This window comes from Vipera ursinii (assembly GCF_947247035.1).
Source record: "Vipera ursinii genome assembly, chromosome: 2".
Classification (NCBI taxonomy): domain Eukaryota; kingdom Metazoa; phylum Chordata; class Lepidosauria; order Squamata; family Viperidae; genus Vipera; species Vipera ursinii.
The window spans coordinates 143,617,616-143,632,043 of record NC_139513.1 but is presented as its reverse complement, the minus strand read 5'-3'; the positions used below and the strand labels follow the sequence as shown (position 1 = coordinate 143,632,043).

The 14,428-nt window shown below is 39.3% G+C and overlaps 1 protein-coding gene across 4 annotated transcripts in view; it reads left to right on the top strand.

Moving 5' to 3' along the window:
- The window catches only part of TRIM25 (tripartite motif containing 25), a 40,542-nt gene extending 30,017 nt beyond the window's left edge, over positions 1-10,525 (top strand). For 2 of the 4 annotated variants that reach the window (XM_083353617.1, XM_083353615.1), the window contains 4 exons: positions 1,481-1,513; positions 2,279-2,305; positions 4,344-4,451; positions 6,748-10,525. In XM_083353617.1, the coding sequence (XP_083209743.1) occupies positions 1,481-1,513; positions 2,279-2,305; positions 4,344-4,451; positions 6,748-7,283 (704 nt within the window). In that variant the 3' untranslated portion in view covers positions 7,284-10,525. The remainder of the gene's footprint in view (positions 1-1,480; positions 1,514-2,278; positions 2,306-4,343; positions 4,452-6,747) is intronic. The other 2 variants (XM_083353618.1, XM_083353616.1) reach the window with 1 other exon arrangement.
- The last annotated feature ends 3,903 nt before the right edge of the window (positions 10,526-14,428 follow it).

Genomic DNA, 14,428 nt, shown 5'->3' with positions numbered 1-14,428 from the left:
GAAAGCACGTAAGAATGCAAGTAGAAAAATAGGGACCACTACGGTGGGAAGGTAACAGCGTTCCGTGCACCTTTGGCGTCTAGTCATGCCGGCCACATGACCACGGAGATGTCCTCTGACAAATTTTGGCTCTTCGGCTTTGAAATGGAGATGAGCACCGGCTCCTAGAGTTGGAAATGACTAGCACGCATGTGCGGGGGAACCTTTACCTTATACATTTGTTCAGCATTCTCACAGTATTTATGATGTTCTTTTCAGCATTTTTTTCTACACTTATTATTTATACATACATTTCAGCATCATTTCTTCACATCTTGCTGTATGCAGACCTCTCCTGCTTCAGTTTCATCCCTGATCTTTTTATCACATTTATTTTTAATTTCATTCACTCCGGTAGAGGCTCTTTTCCAGTCTTTTTCATCTATTTCCAAAACAATTTGCTTACATCATGATGATTCGGCAACGTGTTTTCCTTCCCCCCTCTTAATCTTATCTGTTCCTCTCTATTGCTGATTGTATTTTTGCAACTGTCCTTTGTTTCTCTGTTCTTCTACTTATTTTGCAGCTAATGTTCCCTACCTAATACAGGGGTCCCCAACCTATAGTCCGCGGCTCTCTGCTGGGCCATGCTCTGCTGGCCAATGCGAGCATGTGCGTGCATGCACTTGCTTCCATTCGCGCTAGAGCGCACACACCAAATTGCACATGCACACGGGGCTAGCAGTGGTGATGGCTAGCAGCGGTGATGCCTCTAGCACCGTGCAGATTGTGCGGCCTGTTTGCATATGTGTGCAGGGCTAGCGGCAGTGGCGGCTAGTGCCCGTGGAAATGGGCTGCTAGCACCATGTGTTTGTGCGCAGCCCCGTTCATACCCGGCCTTGTCTGCACACATACATGCATGTGTACACGTGTGCAAATTTCCCAGCTGTTCCCTTTCCCTCCGTGCTGCCAGCATAAAAAGGTTGGTGACCTCTGCCCTAATTCACAATTTTTCTCACCTCATAGGTTTTTAAAACCTTATCTTTTTCACATTTCCTGCTAACATTTTAAAGTATTTAATTAAATTATATTAAATTAATTTTAAAATTTTAATTTTATTGTTATTAGGAATTGTGGGCCTGTACTAATTTAATTCCATTTTATTCTGTTTTGTACTGTTTTAATTGCCCTGTGAACCGCCCTGAGTCCTTCGGGAATAGGGCGGTATATAAATTCAACTAATAAAATAATAAATAATAAATAAACATCACTGCATTCTGTAATATATTGTAATTCATTTCATGTCAGATCTTTGCTCCTTCTAATCTATAGGGATCAGGAATTGGTGGGATGCAGGTAACAATTGTGTTGGCTCGCAAGTCTCAAGATTACAGTAGAAATACTAGCTTGCGTAGAAAACTAAAAATGTACTTGGAATAAAGCTGGACTCTGCTTGTACTTGTGACAAAATTGAATGGCATTCTTCTTTTTTTTTTCCAAGGAGACGGTGCATATGCCACTGATAAAAATAACGGTAAACTAAACTGCTTTTTTTCCCCAGAAAAGCTTTTCCTCCCCTTGTTGCATGATCTCTTAGACCAGGGGTGTCAAACTCAATTTTATTGAGGGCCACATCAGCATTGCAATTGCCCTCAGGGGGCTGGGTGGGTGTGGCCAGGGTGGGCGTGGCCTACTGGCTGGGCGTGGCTAGAGTGCGTATGGCCTACTGGGTAGGCGTGGCCAGCTCTACATCGTTCGCATCAGGGGTGCCTATGGGGGCCTGGGCAGGAGTGGGACAGATCTGAGGGTCTCTGGCAGAAGGAGGGTCTCTGGGCCAGGACCAAGGCAGTGGGGGCCGTTCCCTCACTGTTTCCAGGATGGCTTCGCGGGCCACATGAAACCACTTTGCGGGCCGGATCCGGCCCCCGGGCCTTGTGTTTGACATGTCTGTCTTAGACTGACTTTTGACTTGATTCTGGCTTCTCTACTTTTCCAAAAGTCTTAAGCTTATCATTGGATCCGTGCTTTCTTGTATTCCAAATACACGATTTTTTTATAGCTTTTGATTTTTTTGTTTCAATAAACATGTTGAAATTTAAGTAAATTTACTGGTGGTGTGAGGGTAATTTCCACATTGCTAAAATAAATCATTGGGATAATCAAGTCAAATTGGTAACGCTTTTAAAAACTTCTGTAAATCCTAATGAGAGCTAGCCACAGGATCCAATGCTTGTCCATTCTGAGAGAGTTGTTCATCTCGTTCCCAAATAACTAACTAGACATATCTTTTTCTTTTCAGAGCAGAGAAATCGCCCTGCCAAACGCGGTAAGTTCAGTCTTTTAACCAATCGCGTGACTCCGCTTGCCAATGAACTCCACTGATTAAAATTTGAGGAATAGCTGCCTCCGCTGAAATTTCAGGAAGTTCAACAGGGCATTTGTTGACATGGAGTAGAAGTAATTGTGCTGTGATCTGGCCATGAGAAAATTGCACCTGTGGCTTTAACCCCCTATGTGATACTTTTTCTTAACACAATTAGATTTTGTTTGCTTTGTTTGCTACCTCCGCGCTTTCAGTTGTGTCTACCAATTTAATGTAGTCCATACATTGTGATACTTTTTCTTAGCACAATTAGATTTTGTTTGCTACCTCCGTGCTTTCAGTTGTGTCTACCAATTTAATGTAGTCCATACATTGTGATACTTTTTCTTAGCACAATTAGATTTTGTTTGCTTTGTTTGCTACCTCCGCGCTTTCAGTTGTGTCTACCAATTTAATGTAGTCCATACATTTTCAGTGGCAAGTTTTACTCTTGAGATATTTGGGTCCTTAGCTTTCAGAAATGCGCATCTCAAAACAGCATTCTAAATGTACAAGGGAGTAATGGTTACGTAGGCCTTCTTAAAATCACAAATATTCATTAGTGGCCTTGGCGTAAATCTCTCACCATCTGTTCTTTACAGATGTTAAGTTATTGGTTGGTTGTAAAGGATCTCCCAGTTTCTTGAGAAAATGCTATATTTTTGTAGTCGCTTCCCCCTTAATCTTTTTCATTCCACAGGGCAAGAGATCTAGCAATAGCAATAGCACTTAGACTTATATACAGCCCTCTCTAAGCGGTTTACAGAATCAGCATATTGCCCCGAATAATCTGGGGTCTTCATTTTACTAACCTCGGAAGGATGGAAAGCTGAGTTAATCTTGAGCCGGTCAGGATCGAACTACTGGCTGTGGGCAGAGTCAGCCTGCAATACTGTATTTTAACCACTGCGCCGCCATAGCTTCTAGTGAGCACTAGTGAGATTAATGCTGAAATAGAATAGTAAATAATGCTAAATGGCTACTGCCAGGTTCCAGAGAGAATATTAGAGCCAAGAAAACTAAGTTCACAGAATTAGTTGGATTGAGGTTAGATGGAATTGTTGAGATCATCAGAAAAAAGAGTGGTAAGAAGGCTTTTAAAAAGCATTCTTGTTGGAAAAACAGATTAGTGGTGTCATGAGCAATGGGCAAAAGTGACTCACTTAGGGCCATTGTGTATGTTTACTACTTTTCAGTAGGAAATTTTCATGCACTACAGTTCTGGCTTGTAATAATGATTGTTGCAGCCCTTCCTCTGTTTTCCTTTAAACAGGATTCTTCTAGGCTCTGGAAATCCATAATTTAGAGTTAAGAGCTTTAGAAAGCTAGAGTCTTGTACACCTCACAATACTAATGCTGTTCTCTACTGCCAGATCTTGAATCTTGGTTTGTCTGATGATGAATGTAAAATCCCCTACCACAACTTTGTGCCCGTGGAGGCATGCAGAGCAAATAGAAGCAGAAGGGAGAAGAATTCCATTCCTGAAATGTTATTGACCACCAGATCTGAAAGGAGCTGGAGATTCTGACCTGAGTGTAGATTATATTCAGTGGCTGGTTCAGAATACCAATAGAAAAGAATATTGGTAGTTTAGGATTAAACTGTGAGGTCCTTGCTGCTTGAATTGGAAAGTATTCCACCAATTGACATGGCAGTGGGGGACAAAATGCAGGACAGGTTGTTCTGAACCATGCAGCCCTTGGCGCTCTTTGAGCGTGGTTGTTTTTTATTCTCTGTTTAGATACAGATACAATAACTATGTCTGCTTCTGATTTGCTGATGGTTCTACCCATCAGATTAAATCTTATGTAATCAAAACCAAATGTCAACCACATATGGAATGATGAACTAAAACTACATGTCAACAGCTAGTACAAATTTTTGCCTGTCTTGTAGAGATGTATAAAACTTGGCAGTCTTCTCATTTCAGTGTAATATATATATAATAACTTTTAATGAGTTTATAAAGGTGTGACTTTTTATCTTGTTTGGTAACTATAGTGCAAAGTCCCAGGAGGAGAGGACAAAGCTCCAACAGAGCTGAGACGAAGAGTGAAACAACAACTCTTGATACTTTTTTAACAAAATCAAGACAGGAGCTTCTGGAATGTAAGTAACTAATGTGGTATAAATTTTGGAAATGAGGCAACATTAATTAAAAATCGTGGGATATTAATAATTATGATTAACATTCATTCTGAGAAAACATTTAATAAAACAAAACCATCCAGTGTAAAATAGAGCATATAAAATGATCGACATCTAGCTTCATATTGGGTTGTTCCAAACTTTAACCAATTAAGGTTAAAAGTCAGGTGGAAGGTTAAGGCTTTCACCTTTTAAAGCAGACATGTCAAACTCGCAATGTCATGTGCCGGCAATGGGGTGGGTGAGGTTTCCTAATGACACATCCGGCCCAGAGGCCGGCAGTTTGACACCCCTGTTTTAAAGATCAGCTCAAAAAGTACCCCCAAAATTGGCACACCATTATAATCTCACCAGTCATGTTTCCGTAGAAAACATGTTTCTGATTTCTGGCCTATTTCTTTAAATAAAACAGTAAGGCTACAGTATGTTGAAAAAGAATAATTTGCAGAAGTAATAGTAATAAGTCCTTTCTTCAAATATTTATAAGGGTTCGTTGAATATCAACTTATGTTGATGGCGTTGACCTGAGAGATCGCTGCTGTTTGGACTTCATGAAATATCATTGCTTTGGGATTGACTTACAACATTTCATTTAGTGACCATTCAAAGTTACAACGGCACTAAAAAGTGACTTATGACCGTTTTTCACGCTTATGATTGTTGCTTGGCAACTGACTCCTGTTTATGACGGTTGCAGTGTCCTGGGGTCACGTGATCACCTTTTGTGACCTTCTGACAAGCAAAGTCAATGGGGGAAGTCAGATTCACTTAGCAACCGTGTTGCTAACTTAACAGCTGCAGTGATTTGCTTAACAACCATGGCAAAAAAGGATCGTAAAATGGGGCCAAAATTCACTTAACAGCTTTTCACTTAGCAACCAAAATTTTGGGCTCAATTGTGGTCATAGGTCGAGGACTGCTACCTTTATTATGACTGTGGTTTTAGTGGATAGCTCCTTTTATGCATCCATAACTTATTGGGTTTTCAGAAATACATAGTGGAACAAAATGTTCTCAAGATCATTTCTTTTTACCTTGTTGATGAATTATCTGGAGCTAGAAATGGATAGGAAAATGTTTCTGATGTCACTAAGTTATTTAGGATGAATAAACTAAAGCAATTTGCAAAGGAATCCAAAAGAATTTTGCCATAATTTAGTGGAATTATTTCGCCAGGACCTAAAAACTTGGCTATTTGAGCTTGCCAGCCTGGACTGAAGGTTTTGGGTTAAGGTTTTAATTTTTAATTATTTTGGGGCTATTTAATTTAATTTAATTTAATTTTAACCTGTATATATTGTACTGTTTTAATTTGCCCTGTAAACCGCCCTGAGTCCCTCGGGAAAAGGGCGGTATATAAATCAAAATAAATAAATAAATATGGAGGAAGATTTTTTTTTGTTAAATGTATGTGCCATATTATAGTTAAGGGATTTTCCCTTCTTGTCATGCTATTGAACCTGGAAAGCTGCTTCGTATCCTGGCGACTGTACTGCAGTGGATTTTGTAGAACAGAAAAAGTGATAGAAACAGAGCAATGATAACAGAATCTATGCAGTTCCTTCGGTGGTAGCGTTTGGTGGCTTTTTGTTTGATTTCTTAGAGACGTGGTGAAAGCGTATATAGTATGGAGGGAGAAGATCTATTTCTTCCGCTTTTTTTGTGCAAAATGTAGAATTCTGGGATCCTTTGAGATAAAATAAAAGTGAGCATTTTTTTATAGAGTAGGTAAATTATATATGTGGCAAATGCTCATGATGACTACATGGGGACCAGGAGGGAAGCTATTGGCACTTCTGTATCTTGAGGGCTTCTTATAGGTATTTGATTAACCTCTTGAAGGAATTCTGTGGTAATCGGCATAGACCTTGGATTCTTCTCTGGGCTATCACTGAGAAATGAGGCTCAAGTCTGAAGCTGTGTAGATGGGACCGAAGCTCAGTGAAAGTAGAAAAGTGGGGATGAGGGCCCTTTTCGAGCCTTTAAGAACATTTGGGAATGTCAACTGTTCCAACACGTTGTTCTTAATATCTTGGCTGAAATGTCTTTTTTTAGGATGGTGGCCCTTTTGCCTCAGTCGCGCCTCTTTTCTAATTGGCTTTGGGGTTAGGGGAGGAGATGCATTTTAGAAAAAGGGAGCCTGCTGCTTATTAGGAGACAACAAAACCGTAGAGCTAGCCTTTTCTTTCTTGCTGCCTTCTCGTTTCCAAGTTTCTTGCTGTTTTCTGATTTCTCTTCCGATTGAATTTGTTCCTAGTTGCTACACAATTTACTCTGGATCTCCACACTGCTCATAAGAATATCATCTTATTGGAGAATAAAACCAAGATGTCTGTCACGGAAACAGTGCAGGATTACGAACCGCACCCTCGGCGCTTTTTTAACTACTTCCAAGTGCTTTCCTTCCAGTATTTCAAGAAGGGAATCCATTACTGGGAAGTTGATCTGGAGAACAACAACTTCTGTGCTGTTGGCATCTGCTATGGGAGCATCCCAAGACAGGGGCCGGAAAGCCGCCTAGGACGCAATAAGAGCTCCTGGTGCATCGAAAAGGTCAACAATAAGATCTCAGCTTGGCACAATGATAAAGAGACATGTCTGCCCAGCAACAAAGCAACGAAGATTGGCGTCCTTCTAAATTATGATGCGGGTTTTGTCATTTTCTTTGGGGTCACTGAGGAAAAAATCATCATGCTCTATAAATTCAAAATAGAATTCACAGAAGCTGTCTATTCTGCCTTCTGGGTGTTTTCTAATGGAGCCACCATTTCACTCTGCCACCTGAAGTCATAACAGGCTGTGCACGAAATGGCCTCCTGCTGAAGACATGTACCCACACGCTATGATGTTGCCTTTCTACAGGCTTTCCTGTGGAATGAAGAATGAATGTTTTGATTTTTAAGCTCTGTGCTTGCTTTTTGGAAAATTCTGGGGTTAATCGATCAATATTTTAGTCCACTAACAGAGGTCCTCGGCAAACTCATTGGGGAAACTTGCCTTAGAGGGTTCTTAGTGGACTGCATCCATCAGGTTTATTGTTTGCCTCATAACTCTACGGTCTAATGGAAAGGTACTTCCTTCATTTTGTCTCATAGTCTACTATAGAATAAGAAATACAGAAAATAACAACACCCCACCCCCACCCCGGATTTTCAGTGACCTAGTTGTTAACTTCTGCACAGGCTGCACTGTTCACAGTTTTCATCAGCTTCTTTTTGTGGTGGGCACTCCTTGTTTCTCACAGGGTAAATATTTCAGGGGTGTTCTCTTACTTGCCTAGAATTTGCTGCCCCATTTGGCTGTATGAACAGCAATCTGTTAAGGGTCTTGTTTTGCAGATGACTGAAAACAAGGCTGTGCTAGGAGACAATGAATCTTTTTCATCCCTTTATCAAGGGCCATGGAAAGAAGGGAAAGCAGTACTTTGGTAGTGCTGCTGGGGGGAAAAGTGATAATAAAAAGGCAGCATTTTCATTTCTGGAGCTCCTTTTTAAGACCACGTTCCATGGATTTCTTTTCCTCCCTACCCACTTTTCAGATGCTCTGAAGTTGTAGTAGGAAAGGCCATTTTGTGCCATCTGATAAATCCTTTGCTCAGCCTTAGGTCCTCAGAATTATATGTACTTAAGCTAGAGCTGTTTCTCAGTAGGTGTCCAATAGCTTTGGACTGTGTTCTGCATGCAAGTTAGGCTGTGAATATCCTTGGCCATGGTTACCAAAAAGAAGTGGGTTTAAAAAATCATCTGCTTAACCAACCAACTCATATTGAACATTGTTCTTTGATTATGCTTGACTAAAAGAATGAGGTTCCTGTTCCTTGAAGGGCTACGTACCTTCATAATGATGTTCTAGATTCTAGATATATCTAGATTCTAGAAGATAGGTATAATGTCTTTACCTAATATTATAGGCTTTGTTATGCTTGTCACTGTTTGAGGTAATTAGATTACTCTGATTTTCTGCATGCTGTTCTCTGAGCATAGACTTTGATCACATTTGGCTGTGGAACCAAGTGTTGAAGATCACTTAAAGGACTTCTATTAAGTGTGAAAACCCATTCAGGGTGCCATTAATTTCTGTCTGCAAGCTCCCCAGCCAGCATTTCAACTTCAGTATGTCTTCTGCTTTCTTTTAAAAAAATGAACAGTAGACTGGGAAGATCCACAGAAATTGTAAGCGAATGGTTTAGGAAACCCAGTTTTAGACTGCTGATAGTTTTCATCCTGGGGTAGGAAGGCTCTTAATGGCACGTGGTTATGAGAATTGCACATCTAAGCCATTGAATACTTTGCTACACTTCCTCATTCATTAGAGGTATTCTAATTGGCATTAGAAGAATCCATAACCCAAATGTAGTGGCCTATGGAGCTGTCAGCTTTCAGAAATACTTCTGCTAAGAAATGGGAGGAAGTATCCATATGGTAGAAGTAAATAAATAAACTACAGTTTTTGCCAAATCTAGATTTCTGCAAATCTAGAACATAATTTGAGATAAAAGGGCAGTCTGACTGTGGCATTCTGGTTCAGTTGTCGGGTTATGAACAAGTAAAGGACTCAGTCTCAGGACGTCACAGGAGAACTTGCTTTCTAAGTATGTCTTTTATGCGATAATATTATTTGACTTAGATAAATGTTTTAAGAGTCAAATAACAGGCATTAGGAAAGAGATCCTCTGGAAGTTACTGAAGTGGAATGGACCATTGCAAAAAAATAAATTGAGCATTATCCATTCCTTAAGGTAATGTTGGGGGGAAAGGCTAATTAGTTTGCTGCAAGGTATGAAGTAAAAATAGGAACAGAATAGTTCCACAAAAAAAAAAAAAGACAACCATCTTATCTAGATTGAGATCATGGCTGTATGAAGATGAGAAAAATTGGCATGAGACCCTGTGGCTTCCTCTGCAATGTGACACATATTTTGAAGTGGAGGGGTACTAGGATTGTCCCTCTTATTATGAGGCTTGCGTAGTTGCATGTTTCTCTTCGTTTTTTTGCGTTATTCTTGAGAGCATATGCTCCCATAGGAAGTATCAATGAAGCATTATTTCAACAAATCATCACTTAGACATGTATCTGTATTTTTTTTAAAAAACCCACAAATCCTAAGGCACTGTGTATCCAGCCTCTTGTTATCCAAATACCATGTGGATAGCATTCACTGTGGTGTCTTTGCTGGTATCTAAATGCCTTTAGGTCGTGATTACACTAGGTGACTAATTAATACTGAAGTCTTAATGATTATATTGGAACCACCTAATGATCTTGAATTATCTCTGCGACTCATAAGAATCTCTTTACATAGTTTACTAACTAAATATTTTAAAATGTTTATCCAGGCACAATATTGTTCTTTGGCTAAAAGTTGGTTCTTAGCCTTTTTTTCTTATATTACAAACCAGGCTTCGTTCAGATCAGCCCCAAATAATGTTTTATCTTATGGCAAGTCAGCTATCGGTATATTGTCAGTGGGTAGGATCGAAGCATAGTGAAGCATATTATTTTCCCCTGATTTTAACAAAAAGACAACCAAATCTCATGCTTTGGCTTTGAAATTATGTGTTGTTGGTTCTGTATCTCCAATGGTCATATTTGTATTGCTAACTCTTGTTATGATCTAGCCTGTGGCTTAATATTTTTTTTCCTAAGCTTTTCAAAGATACAGGCAATGTATCACAAGCAATTTTGGCATTAATAACACTTTGGAAAAATGGTTTCTTTGGGACCTTTGCAGAAAAGTTCTTCAACATGCTTATATTATGCTGTTATGTTGACAGTAACGTATATAGATTTGTGAGCCAGTTTGTGTTTTATTTTGAATTGTAAGGGGGGAAAAACATTTGTGGCTTGCGTTAACAGTGGCCTCAAATCTCAGATAGTTGAAAATGATGATGATTTCTGCTGAAGTCTTTACCTTGCTTAATTAAGAATCAGCCTATTGTCTCCGTAGCTATAAAAAGGTAATGGTGATGAACCTCGTTGCCTGGTCTTCCAATGAATCAATGCTTGTTAAAATTAATAAAGTTTATCATGGCTAATCATGGAATGGAGTTTGTGCTAAACTCAAGCCTGTTGCTTCTGCATAGAAAGGTTTCCACGAATGAAACAGACATTCGAAAATATATTTATGTAGTTGAAAGGAATTGAATCCAGTAAAGTGCACATGAAAATAAATACGTTGCAGTAATATAGGGCCTAAAGCTTTAATTCCAAGCAAATGTACTTGAGAGGAAACTCTCCTAAAACTGATAGTGTCCCACAAATAAACCTTTGTGGGATTCAGATAATACCACACAAGCAGAAGCACTGCTTGGAAGCAAAAATCTCCAGCCAAATTTCACTGAATTGTTTAAAGATGTTTAAATCCTTCAAAAAGAGCCAATCTTTGCTGCCTATTTGGGAACCATCTTTGTCTTTCAAAATCATTCTAACAGGTTTCTCTGCCATTTCCTCCTTAACCGCCCCTATCTCTTCATCTCCCTTCTGCGTTCACTGGAGTAGCTGTTCTTTCTCAAAAAAATCAGGATGTCCGTTTAAGCATGTCCTGATATCTGCCAAGCTCCCACTCACTGTCCACCTCACTTAGACTTTCATTGGCAGTCCCCTTAAAAAAGTTCAAGACCGCAATTTGTGATTTCTCAGCAAAGTAGACTTGTGAAAAAGCAGTATTTTAAAAGTCAATTAATTGGTGTTTCTTGAAGGCTTTTGTCATTCCCTTTTATCCAGGCTTTATCATGGGCCTGCATGAGCTTGCTTTCCAGGTTTCTCTCGGTTGCTGTTCATTTTAAATAATGATTTATTTATGGTACTTTGTGTGGGAGATATATTTGTCTATCCTTTTATAGTGTAACCATCCATTTACATAAAATATAGGCAATTCTGTGAATAACTCCCACTCCAAAGGCTGTGAAAAGGAGGATCCACCATTAAAATTAGAAAGAGACACCCCAGTTAATTCACTTTGAAAATAATTCCTTTTTTTCACAGTTCTAATTGGCTGAGTAGGATTCACAAACTGAAATTTATTCATTTGTTTATTACATTTATACACTGCCCATCTTGCTATCCAAAATGACAGTGTGGCAAATGCAGATGATAATTTAGGAGACTGTCCATACTAGGGATTCATGATTCCAACAGAAACCTCAAACTTCAGTTTATTTATGAAAATCATTGCTGCAAATGTCAGTGAGCATGAGAAGATCCATATTATCACAAGAAAGGCACACAACTAAAACACAATTACAGCAGGATTTCCCTAATGATGGCTCTGTGACATTTGTTCTATCCAGATTTAATTAATCTATTCAGTTATAGCACTGCTCAACTCCAGAACAACACTGGACAGCTCACAACATAATAAAATACAATGACCAAGGAAAGAAACAACAACAAAATAAACAGAGAACAAAAAATAACCAAATAGCCAAAATACACACACACAAAAAACATACAGATGAAGCTTGAACAGACTCCTTCAGCAAAGCCATTTGTATTTGCTCCATTAAGAAGCAAAGAGTTCCTTATTGTTTCTGTGATCTTCACAACATAGTTGGAGCATCACACAATGTTTCTAGCGCTGGCTATTTCTAATTCACTGACCACATATGGTCATAACCTTGTAGAAAGAAGAGGGAACAGCCTTGAAGAACAGGAGGAAGAGTTGCTACCATGGCAATGGTCAGATCAGAGGGGCTTGAGTCCAGGCCAGGAAAATAACTTAAGAAAATGCTTCAGAGAATTACATCCCTACTTCACCTGAAGATAAAGGGAGGAAAAGGGAAAACATATTTAGACTTGCAAGATTCTGTTACTATACAGGTAATCCTTGATTTACAATAGTAATGGAGCCTGGATTAACTCTGTAGTTGCACAAATGTACTTAGCTCTGCTATCTAACAAGAACAAAATGACCTCCCTAAAGTGTGGAATTAACTGTCAGACCTCCCTAAAGTGTGGAATTGGGATTTTGCACACGGAGGCCAACAGCAACTTTATGCTTTGGCAGGTGGCACATGCTCAACTCTTGTGTTATCATTCACCCCACAGTTCTCAGGGGTAGCAGGCTTCAAGGCCACCCGGTACCTTGTGGCAAGTAGAAGGTTCTCATCTTCTCCATGGCTGCACTGTGGCAGTAGCTGCTCAAAAGGAAACTCTTCAACTCCTAGGCCAGGGGTAGGCAACCTCGGCTCTTTTATGACTCATGGACTTCAACTCCCAGAATTCCTGAGTCAGTTATGAATCAGTTAAAGTCCATGAGTCATAAAAGAGCCGAGGTTACCTACCCCTGGCCTAGGCAGTCTGCTGTCAATGCTTTTGCCATTATATGAGGCTGTACTCAAGATCGACCACGTAAAAATGCGAATCAAAGTTTCTTTTTTAAATATCCTATTACAAAATGACTGTCTTCAAGTGTAAGGCTATATTGGACCATGAGGATGCTGGTTATTGGACAATTTGTCTGAGGTAATTAAAATTAAAAAGAGCAAAATAAAAGCAGAAAATCAAAATAAACAGAAAAAAAGGAAAATATACGTACCTTAGCCAGCAATGTGAGGGGGAAAAAAATCTTGGACATTACATGATTTTTGGGGGGAATTATTTTCTGAAATAGTGATAAGTCACAAGTTCTCAAGTCAAATCCGGTTGTGATTTAGGGCCTCAAGCAAAGCTGCAAGGAAGAAGTGCTTCTGAGTGCTTTTGAGCTCCTGTACCTTTTGTTTCCAGCAGAAAACTGTTTTCTAAAACTTCTGAGCTTAAATGTTTCTCAAATGTTTCTTGAGGATCTGAAAATAAATTTTACGGCAAAACTTCCATATGGTTTCAGCGTAAGGATGAAGAGCAAATGTAAATACAAAACAAAAGAGCCAGTGCAGAAATACGAGATTATGTGGGAGCAGATGTTTCAGCTTCTTTTATAACAGGTGCAGGAAGCATATAGAAAAATAAAAATTTCCTTGAATGACAACACAAATATACTAACTCCTGGAAGATGCATGGTTGGTAAACATTTGTAAAACTCAATACTTGGCAGACAATTGCAAATTTTGCTTTCTCAAGTCTTTGAACATTTACCAGCCTTATGTGAATAATCCCTTCCAAAGCAGCTAATCCTTTTGGCAGAGATAACTTCCTTTCAATATCTGAATATTGTTTGTCTGTTGTTGGTTTTTTTTGGGGGGGGGAGACATATTGCTTACATAATAATATGTGTCCATAAGCATAAATGTAGAAGTAAGAAGTAGTTCCAGGCTACATGAAGTTCCCTTTGAGTGAAAATGTTCTCTGAAGGATTTTAAACTTATCTGGTTCAGTTCATACTGGCTGTAAAAACAAACAAAAAAAAACACACACCACAAAACCATTTTATATGCTGTTCTTCAAGATGAGCCATCCAACAGCTTTCCAAAGATCATAGCAGATCAGGTGCAAAATGCAGCTGCACACTGAATGTTACATGGTTTTGCATGGACTAATTGACCTCAAACTTTTATTAGCTTGTTACATAACAGTAATGTTGCTTTAATGTGTTTTAAAGTGGTTTCTGGCCTTGATTAATTGCATCTAAATGAAACTGTTTACATATGCCGTCTACAAAGGATAGACAAGAAATAATACCGCCCTTCTGTATAGTCGAACACAATGCAATGCCCAGAGCAAAGGGATCAAAACTGTATGTTTCTCTAGGATAGCAAACTGTAATTTCAATGTAGTTGCTGAAAATAATTCTGCAGTTGCTGGCCGAAAAGGGGCCAAACCCTCACAAGATCTTGTGTTAATTTTGGCAGCTTAATGATCTCCACAGTTGGGGGTGAGACATTTCTGACACTGCTCTAAGCCAAGCATAGTCTGAATGTGTCTGGCCCAGCCTCATTCTGCAAGCAAAAGCTACATGCAGAATACAGGAAACCCCCGAGTTACGAGCATTCACTTAACGCTCG